Genomic DNA, 11,098 nt, shown 5'->3' with positions numbered 1-11,098 from the left:
GCTAAACATTAACTATACACAAAAGTACATTATTTGTTCTAAAATACTTTTCCCTAAAGTTTGTATCATTGCTTTTATTGCCTTCAATCATCCTTTCTTCAAAAATAAAATCCTATGTTCAAATTTGAAGAAAATTTGTCAAAAAATTATTTTTATTTTTTTTTTTAATTTATTTATTTATTAAGGATTTCTGCCTCGTCCCCACAACCGCTTCCCATTTCCCTCCCCCTCCCCCGATCAATTCCCCCTCCCTCATCTGCTCGAAGAGCAATCAGGGTTCCCTGACCTGTGGGAAGCCCAAGGACTGCCCACCTCTATCCAGGTCTCGTAAGGTGAGCATCCAAACTGTCTAGGCTCCCACAAAGCCAGTACGTGCAGTAGGATCAAAAACCCACTGCAATTGTTCTTGAATTCTCAGTATTCCTCATTGTCCGCTATGTTCAGCTAGTCCGGATTTATCCCATGTTTTTTCAGACCTAGGCCAGCTGGCCTTGGTGAGATCCCAATAGAACATCCCCATTGTCTTAGTGTGTGGGTGCACCCCTCGTGGTCCTGAGTTCCTTGCTCGTGCTCCGTCTCCTTCTGCTCCTGATTTGGACCTTGAGATTTCTGTCCGGTGCTCCCGTGTGGGTCTCTGTCTCTGTCTCCTTTCATCGCCTGATGGAGGTTAATATTCCTGAGGATGCCTATGTGTTTGTCTTTGGATTCACCTTCTTATTTAGCTTCTCTAGGAACATGAATTATAAGCTCAATGTCCTTTATTTATGGCTAGAAACCAAATATGAGTGAGTACATCCCATGTTCCTCTTTTTGGGTCTGGCTTACCTCACTCAGGATAGTGTTTTCTATTTCCATCCATTTGTATGCAAAATTCAAGAAGTCCTTGTTTTTTACTGCTGAGTAATACTCTAATATGTATATATTCCATACTTTCTTCATCCATTCTTCCGTTGAAGGGCATCTAGGTTGTTTCCAGGTTCTGGCTATTACAAACAATGCTGCCATGAACATAGTTGAGCATATACTTTTGTTGTATGATAGGGCCTCTCTTGGGTATATTCCCAAGAGTGGTATTGCTGGATCCAGGGGTAGGTTGATCCCGAATTTCCTGAGAAACCGAAACACTGCTTTCCAGAGTGGTTGCACAAGTTTGCATTCCCACCAGCAATGGGTGAGTGTACCCCTTTCTCCACAACCTCTCCAGCAAAGGCTATCATTGGTGTTTTTTATTTTCGCCATTCTGACAGGTGTAAGGTGGTATCTTAAAGTTGTCTTGATTTGCATTTCCCTGATTGCTAAGGAAGTTGAGCATGACCTTAAGTGTCTTTTGGCCATTTGAAGTTCTTCTGTTGAGAATTCTCTGTTCAGATCAGTGCCCCACTTTATAAGTGGGTTGATTAGCCTTTTACGGTCTAGTTTCTTGAGTTCTTTATATATTTTGGAGATCAAACCTTTGTCAGTAGCAGGGTTGGTGAAGATCTTCTCCCAGTCAGTGGGTTGTCTTTTTGTCTTGGTGACAGTGTCCTTTGCTTTACAGAAGCTTCTCAGCCTCAGGGAGTCCCATTTATTCAATGATGCCCTTAGTGTCTGTGCTGCTGGGGTTATACATAGGAAGTGGTCTCCTGTGCCCATGTGCTGTAGAGTACTTCCCACTTTCTCTTCTATCAGGTTCAGTGTGTTCGGACTGATATTGAGGTCTTTAATCCATTTGGATTTGAGTTTTGTGCATGGTGATAGATATGGATCTATTTTCATTCTTCTACAGATTGACATCCAGTTTTGCCAGCACCATTTGTTGAAGATGCTCTCTTTTTTCCATTGTATACTTTTAGCTCCTTTATCGAAGATCAGGTGTTCATAGGTTTGTGGGTTAATGTCAGGGTCTTCTATTCGATTCCATTGGTCGACTTCTCTGTTTTTATGCCAATACCAAGCTGTTTTCAATACTGTAGCTCTGTAATAGAGTTTGAAGTCAGGGATGGTAATGCCTCCAGACAATCCTTTATTGTATAAGATTGTTTTGGCTATCCTGGGTTTTTTGTTTTTCCATATAAAGTTGATTATTGTCTTCTCCAGATCTGTGAAGAATTTTGATGGGATTTTGATGGGGATTGCATTGAATCTATAGATTGCTTTTGGTAGAATTGCCATTTTTACTATGTTGATCCTCCCAATCCAAGAGCAAGGGAGGTCTTTCCATTTTCTGGTGTCTTCTTCAATTTCTTTCTTCAAAGACTTATAGTTCTTGTCAAGTAGATCTTTCACTTCCTTGGTCAGGGTTACCCCAAGGTATTTTATGCTATTTGTGGCTATCGTGAAAGGTGATGCTTCTCTGATTTCCCTCTCTGCTTCCTTATCCTTAGTGTATAGGAAGGCAACTGATTTTTTGGAGTTGATCTTGTATCCTGCCACATTACTAAAGCTGTTTATCAGCTGTAGGAGTTCTTTGGTAGAATTTTTGGGGTCGCTTATGTACACTATCATATCATCTGCAAATAACGAAAGCTTAACTTCTTCCTTTCCAATACGAATCCCCTTGATCTCCTTATGTTGTCTTATTGCTATTGCTAGAATTTCAAGCACTATATTGAAGAGGTATGGAGAGAGTGGACATCCTTGTCGTGTTCCTGATTTAAGTGGGATGGCTTTGAGTTTTTCTCCGTTTAATTTAATGTTAGCTGTTGGCTTGCTGTAAATAGCTTTTATTATATTTAGGTAGGACCCTTGTATCCCTATTCTCTCCAAGACCTTTATCATAAAGGGGTGTTGAATTTTGTCGAATGCTTTTTCAGCATCTAGTGAAATGATCATATGGTTTTTTTCTTTCAGTTTATTTATATGGTGGATTACATTGATAGATTTGCGTATGTTGAACCAGCCCTGCATCTCTGGGATGAAGTCTACTTGATCATAATGGATAATTTTTCTTATGTGTTCTTGGATTCGGTTTGCCAGTATTTTATTGAAAATTTTTGCGTCGATGTTCATGAGTGAGATCGGTCTGTAATTCTCTTTCTTGGTTGGGTCTTTTTGTGGTTTTGGTATCAGGGTAACTGTAGCTTCATAAAAGGAATTTGGCAATGACTCTTCTGATTCTATATTGTGAAATACATAAAAAATTATTTTTAATAAATCCATATTGATTCCATCCTTACTGAGTTTAAGATGTGGAGGAGCATATGGATCACAGACCAAATGGACACTCATTGGTACCTATATTGTGACAAAGCTCAAAATCAAAATCAATATTTTTGCCCTGAAACTATATATACACACAAAAACAAAAACAGTCTCAGCATGTTGTATTTATATATTTGTGCATACATATACATATCTGTGAGTGTTTAACAATAATAAAAAAGAAAAAGAGTCTATCAATTTGAGGGGGTGGCATGGGATGGGTTGGAAGGAGGGTACATGAAAAGAGCTAGGGAAGAAAAAGGAGGGAAGCGATGTAATCCCATGTTGATTTAAAAATGTATTTTTAAAAATCTACACTTTTTAGACAGAACAAAATTTGATCAAAAGAACCCCTCAATTGTATGATATATACAAAATCTGTATCCTTCTCTGTTTTTCTTACTACCTGAAGTTCCCCAGCTGAGACTGCAATCTGATCTTAAGGGCTAAAGAAGATTTAAGATTTCATTGCCACAGTTCCTTGGCATAGCATGGCTTCATCTCTGCAACTTTTTTGGTCCAGGATGATTTCTCATGGCAACTTCCTCAGTCCAGGATGATTTCCTCTCTGCGACTTCCTTAGTCCAGAATGCTTTCCTCTTGCAACTTCCTTAGTCCAGGATGATTTTCTCATGCAACTTCCTCAGTCCAGGATGATTTCCTCTCTGCAACTTCCTCAGTCCAGGATGTTTTCTTCTCTGCAACTTCCTTATTCCAGGATATTTTCCTCTCTGCAACTTCTATGTTCCAAGATGTTTTCCTCACTGCAACTTCCTTGTTCCAAGATGTTTTCCTCACTGCAACTTCCTTGTTCCAGGATGTTTTCCTCACTGCAACTTCCTTGTTCCAGGATGTTTTCCTCACTGCAACTTCCTTGTTCCAGGATATTTTCCTCACTGCAACTTCCTTGTTCCAGGATATTTTCCTCACTGCAACTTCCTTGTTCCAGGATATTTTCCTCACTGCAACTTCCTTGTTCCAGGATGTTTTCCTCACTGCAACTTCCTTGTTCCAGGATGTTTTCCTCACTGTAACTTCCTTGGTGTACAATGATTTCCTCTCTGGAACTTTCTAGGGGCTGAGCAGATATATAGATATTTTACTCTGAGAGAGATCTGAATAAATCTAAAGAATCATTGGGTCATACTTTAAAAATCTACACTGCACAAAATTGGAAAACCTAAAAGAAACAGATAATTTTCTTGATAGGTTCTCTTACCAAACTTAAATCAAGATTAGACAAATATTTTAAACAGATCTATAACCTCTACTGAAATAAAAGCAGTCATTAAAAGTCTCCCAACCAGGTATTGGCATAAAAACAGAAGTCGATCAATGGAATCAAGTAGAAGACCTGATTTTAACCCACAAACCTTTGAACACCTGATTTTTGATAAAGGAGCTAAAAGTATACAATGGAAGAAAGAGAGCATCTTCAACAAATGGTGCTGGCAGAACTGGTTGTCAACCTGTAGAAGAATGAAAAGAGATCCATATCTATCACCATGTACAAAACTCAAGTCCAAATGGATTAAAGACCTCAATATCAGGCTGAACACACTGAACCTGATAGAAGAGAAAGTGGGAAGTACTCTACAACATATGGGCACAGGAGACCACTTCCTACGTATAACCCAGCAGCACAGACATTAAGGGCAACATTGAATAAATGGGAATTCCTGAAACTGAGAAGCTTCTGTAAAGCAAAGGACACTATCACTAAGACAAAAAGGCAACCCACTGACTGGGAGAAGATCTTCACCAAACCCGCAACTGACAAAGGTCTAATCTCCAAAATATATAAAGAACTCCAGAAACTAGACGTTAAAATGCTAATTAACCCAATTAAAAAATGGGGCACTGAACTGAACAGAGAATTCTCAACAGAAGAAATTCGGATGGCCAAAAGACACTTAAGGTCATGCTCAACCTCCTTAGTGATCAGGGAAATGCAAATCAAAACAACTTTGAGATATCATCTTACACCTGTCAGAATAGCTAAAATAAAAAACTCCAATGATAGCCTTTGCTGGAGAGGCTGTGGAGGAAGGGGTACACTCATCCATTGCTGATGGGAATGCAAACTTGTGCCACCACTTTGGAAAGCAGTGTGGCGGTTTCTCAGGAAATTTGGGACCAACCTACCCCAGGACCCAGCAATACCACTCTTGGGAATATACCCAAGAGATGCCCTATCATACAACAAAAGTATATGCTCAACTATGTTCATAGCAGCATTGTTTGTAATAGCCAGAACCTGGAAACAACCTAGATGCCCTTCCATGGAAGAATGGATGAAGAAAGTGTGGAATATATACATATTAGAGTACTACTCAGCGGTAAAAAACAATGACTTCTTGAATTTTGTATGCAAATGGATGGAAATAGAAAACACTATGCTGAGTGAGGTAACCCAGACCCAAAAAGATGAACATGGGATGTACTCACTCATAATTGATTTTTAGCCATAAATATAGGACATTGAGCCTATAATTCATGATCCTAGAGAAGCTAAATAAGAAGGTGAACCCAAAGAAAAACATATAGTTATCCTCCTGGATATTGGAAGTAGTAAAGATTGCTAGGCAAAAGTTTGGGAACTGGGGGGTGGGGTGGGATGGGGAAAAGGGGAGATAAGGAGAAAAAAGTGAGAAGGGGAGGATAGGGAGAACTTGGGGGAATGGGATCGTTGGGATAATGGAAGGATGAATATGGGAGCAGGGAAGTATATATCTTAATTAAGGGAGCCATTTTAGGTTTGGCAAGAGCCTTGACTCTAGAGGGGTTCCCAGGGGTTCAGAGAGATGTACCCAACTAGGTCCTTGGGCAGCTGAGGAGAGAGAGCCTGAAATGGCCCGATCCTATAGCCATACTAATGAATATCTTGCATATCACCATAGAACCTTCATCTGGCGATGGATAGAGATAGAGACAGAGACCCACATTGGAGCAATGGACTGAGCTCCCAAGGTCCGAATGAGGAACAGAAGGAGGGAAAACATGAGCAAGGAAGTCAAGACTGTGAGGGGTACACCCACCCACTGAGACAATGGGGCTGATCTATTAGGAGATCACCAAGGCCAGCTGGACTGGAACTGAAAATGCTTGGGATAAAACCGGACTCACTGAATATGGTGGACAATGAGGGCTGCTGAGAAGCCAAGGACAATAGCACTGAGTTTTGACCCTACTGTATGTACTGGCTTTGTGGGAGCCTAACCAGTCTGGATGTTCACCTTCCTAGACCTGGATAGAGGGGGGAGGACCTTGGACTGCCCACTGGGCAGGGAATCCTGACTGCTCTTTGGACTGGAGAGGGATGGGAGTGGGGAGTGGGAGAGGGGGAGGGAAAAGGGAGGTGGGGAGGAGGTGGAAATTTTTAATTAAAAAAATTTAATAAAAAAAATAAAAATTAAAAAAATTTTTAAAAAGTCTCCCAACCAAATATGTCCAGGGTCAGACAGTTTTAGTGCATAATTCTACCAGACATTCAAAGAAGAATTAATACCAATACTCCTCAAATGATTCCACAAAATAGTTGCAGAAAGAACATTGCCAAATTCATTTTGTGAGGTCATAGTCAGCCTGGTACCCAAACCACACAATGACTCAACAAAGAAATAGAATTACAGACCAATTTCCCTTAGAAGCATAAATGCAAAAATACTCAATAAAATACTTGCAAACAGAATCCAAGAACACATTGAAAAGATCATCATCCATGACCAAGTAGTTTCTATCCCAGTGATTCAGAAATAGTTTAACCAGACAGAAGGACTTCCCACACTATTTCCCCTTATATGTCTAATGAAAAAGAAATGTTTTAACTTAACATAGCAAAATTACATATAACAAAATAGTTATCAAGTAAGAATTATAGTTATAATATTTAGTCCATTTACTTGGCAAATTAAGGAAAATACTTTATCATCTATCCTATCTTTGTGAGTCTAAAGTTTTATATCTAATTTATCTCTTATAATTAATTATAACTATCTTTCTTCAATACCATCAAGGACTCTAGAAGGATATAATATTACCTAAGTAAACAGGAAGTGCATTGTAAGTAACTTCTAAAATTCTAGAATTGACAGAGACATCTGCTGCTTGGGCAGTCACCCAAAGTTCCTTCTATAATTTTGGGGCATCCATTTTCAGCCTACAGACCCATAATATCTGGCAGGATTTTCAGTGAATCAGGAAATTTGAAGATCTGTTCTACCTTGTACTGACAAAGTTCATCATTTCCTTTCTTCTGTGTCCTGTAAAATGTCTTACAGCCCTCTCATGTAGCAGGAACCTGGAAAGACTGTTCCACCTTCTTTTGCTAAGTTCATCAATAATTTTGCTGTTCATCCTACATGTCCAGTTTACACCGCATGCCATCAAGCAGTCCAGGCAAGAGTATTTTCTTCAGTATTGCTATAGGATAGGGTCATTTCAGGTTCCCTATCCTCAGCTGCCCAAGGAACTAACTGGAGACATTGCCTTGGGCTCCTGGGAGCCACTCTAGGTTCAAGTCTCTTGCCAACCCCAGGGTGGCTCCCTTAACTAAGAATTGTGCTTCTGTGCTCCCCTATCCAACCTTCCTTTATCCCAATCCTCCTTTTTCCCCAAGTTCCCCCCATCCTCCCCTTCTCCCTTTTCTCTCCCCATCTCCCCTTACCCCCATCCCACCCCACCCCCAAGATCCCAATTTTCTCCCCTGCAATTTTGTCTACTTTCCATAGCCAAGAGGATAACTATATGTTTTTCCTTGGGTTCACCTTCTTACTCAGCTTCTTTAGGTTCACCAATTGTAGACTCCGTGACCCTTATTTATGGCTAGAAACCAATTATGAGTGAATACATCCCATGTTCATCTTTTTGGGTCTGGGATACCTCACTCAGTATAGTGTTTTCTATTTCCATCCAATATCTTGCATATCACCATAGAACCTTCATCTGGTGATGGATGGAGATAGAGACAGAGACCCACACTGGAGCACTGGACTGAGCTCCCAAGGTCCCAATGAGGAGCAGAAGGAGGGAGAACATGAGCAAGGAAGTCAGGACCACGAGGGGTGCACCCACCCACTGAGACAGTGGAGCTGATCTATTGGGAGCTCACCAAGGCCAGCTGGACTGTGACTGGAAAAGCATGGGATAAAACCGGACTCTCTGAACATTGTGAACAATGAGGGCTGATGAGAAGCCAAGGACAATGGCACGGGCTTTGATCCTACTTAATGTGCTGGCTTTGTGGGAGCCTAGCCAGTTTGGATGTTCACCTTCCTAGTTATGGACGGAGTGGGGAGGACCTAGGACTTACCACAGGGCAGGGAACCCTGACTGCTCTTTGGACTAGAGAGGGAGGGGGAGAGGAGTGGGGGGAGGGGGAGAAGGGTGGGAGGAGGGGGAGAAGGGTGGGAAAAGGGGGAGGGAAATGGGAGGCTGGGAGGAAGTGGAAACTTGTTTTTTTCCTTTTCTCAATAATAATAATAATAATAATAATAATAATAATAATAGTAGTATTTTCTTGTCCAAATGGCTCACAAACTCCATAATAACATCCTTCGATGGCCATCATCCTCTTCAAGTAATTGGTGCATCCAGGAGCAGATGTGTCTCATTGTCAAGAATAGTCTAAGCTCTTAAAATATTTTAAATGCCATATCCTGTAAGTCTTTGAAAGGTTTGAAGAATACCTATCTATCTTAAATATATCTTTGTACATCTAGAAAACATAACCAACATGACTACAAGTTTGATTATTACAGAAAACTATCTATTTATCTATATTTCTTATCTATGCATTACATTTCTATATGAGCTGCACAAACACAATACCTTAAACAAGAGTAGAAATACATACACGGTATAACAAAATCAATCTTAAATATTTATCAATAGACCAGGATCCATACCCATGCAAAGTATTCATCTCTATATCATATCCCCCTTTTCTTTTTTTTAAAATTGAGTGTGACTCTTAATCACTTATAATCAACCCCCTTTAAATAAAAACAAATGTTTATAAACAATCATTTTTGAAATTTGGGCACAGTTTTCTCCAAACTGCTTCCCGCTGTACGTCAGGGGAAGTATTTTTAGGGGTTCACAGAGGCCTTTTGGGGAATCTTGTTCCATCAAAGCACATTAGCCTGTAGGGAATCCATAGGTTCCTATCTTCTGTGGAAGCAAAAGAAGAACCTGTTTTCCAATGTAACATGTCCTTACACTCAACTTTGAAGTCACGATGCCATTAAAATATATATGTTGATTTTGCTTAGCAGCTCCCAGAATCAAATGTCTCTCTGCAGTCAAAAATTTTAAAGAAAACACAATAATATACATAATCCAGACTCTCTGTGTGTATTCCATCTTTGCATTGCTTATTTTTTCTTATTCCTTTAATCTGATTGCCTGTACTCTTTTATATTACTTTTACTGTCTCTTTAAAGACTTTGTTTTATTTTTAAAACTATTTACTTCTTTTTATAAACTGTCTATATTCTTTTTCTTCTCTCTCACAAGCCTACATGCATTTATCCAACACTGTAACACATTCAGAGGTCTTTTTCTTCTGAATCTGCCTTTATTGCTTATCTATAAACATTTTCTGACCAGGAGTGCCTTTTATCTAAATACTAAATGGGCCCATCTAGGACGAAGACTGCTTTGCCCTTTGGCCCCACCTAGTCCAACATGGTGGAGGTATGTTCACCACCTGCTCTGCAAGCTATGTTCACTGCCCTAGCTCCAAGGACACAGCTAGTTTATGTCATCATTAAGCAATTTGTAACAAGCTGCTCACAGACCCCATTTAAGTGCTCCATAACAGAACCAGCACAAACAGGAAGCCCTCCCCTAAAAAGTCACACAGCCTTCACTGCCAATGTTGAGTTAGGAAGAACTCTCTTAAAGGAGATGTGCCCCTGCTTGCCTCCAACAAACAGAGCCCATTTGAAAAAAATGTGACTACCAAAGAGCTGTGCTTAATTCTGTTCTTTTGTGTGTATAATTCCTTCCCAAGGTCTCTCAGGTTTCAAGTGGATGTAGTTGCCCCTCATTGGGACAACATGTCTAAGCAGAGGCTGCTCATTCATTTCCCAGCTTCCCAGACCCAAATAATTACACAGAAACTATATTTATTATAACACTGTTTGGCCTATTGGCTCAGGCTTTTTATTAACTAACTCTTACATCTTAAATTAACCCATTTCTATTATTTTGCATTGCTATGAGCCTGTGACCTATCATCAAGATTTCATCTGCTGTCTGTCTCTTTCAGCAGTTACATGGTGTCTCTGTCTGATTCTGCTAATATATATATATATATATATATATATATATATATATATATATATATATATATATATATATCTTCCAGACTGGCTATATTCTGTACTGCCATAGGCCAAAGCAGAGTCTTTATTCATTAGCCAATAAAAGTAACACATATACAGAAAAACTTCCCATATCACCACAGTCTAGGCAGCTGTACTGGAGGACAGTGTGATCCTTGGAATGCCAAAGAGGACACCACCCATCACCCATTAAATCCTTTAAAGCCTGTTCAACAACCCAAGACTGTACCTCTACCCTTGGACCCCTTTTCCTGGTCTACTATTTTGGAAGTTAACTTTACCAGAGGTCATGTTGGACCTAGGGACACTAAGATACCTACTGCCTGATAACACTCCTTAAAATTCACCCAGTAATCCCAGACAGTACCTTCCCCCTCAACTCCAAACTAGGCTACACAGTACTGGCAGATTTATGGGAGTCCAGGCTGGTCCTAGAAATCCCAGTTAAGGCACTTCCCACTACCCACAAAACCCCCTTAAAGACTGAAAAAGTATGGGATAAAACCGGACTCTCTGAACATGGTGAACAATGAGGGCTGATGAGAAGCCAAGGACAATGGCACTGGGTT

General features: G+C 40.0%; 1 protein-coding gene across 1 annotated transcript in view; it reads right to left on the bottom strand.

The window, feature by feature from the left end:
* Window positions 1–4,068: 4,068 nt before the first annotated feature.
* Window positions 4,069–11,098, bottom strand: part of LOC121447863 (selection and upkeep of intraepithelial T-cells protein 10-like) — a 35,269-nt gene continuing 28,239 nt past the window's right edge. The window contains exon 8 of the mRNA XM_041651138.1: window positions 4,069–4,258. Coding sequence (XP_041507072.1) covers window positions 4,206–4,258 — 53 coding nt within the window. The 3' untranslated portion in view covers window positions 4,069–4,205. The remainder of the gene's footprint in view (window positions 4,259–11,098) is intronic.

The sequence above is a fragment of the Microtus oregoni genome, unplaced genomic scaffold (genome assembly GCF_018167655.1).
Source record: "Microtus oregoni isolate MIOR12 unplaced genomic scaffold, Mior012 000005F_ref0000423, whole genome shotgun sequence".
Lineage (NCBI taxonomy): Eukaryota > Metazoa > Chordata > Mammalia > Rodentia > Cricetidae > Microtus > Microtus oregoni.
This window is presented reverse-complemented; position numbering and strand designations above follow the sequence as displayed.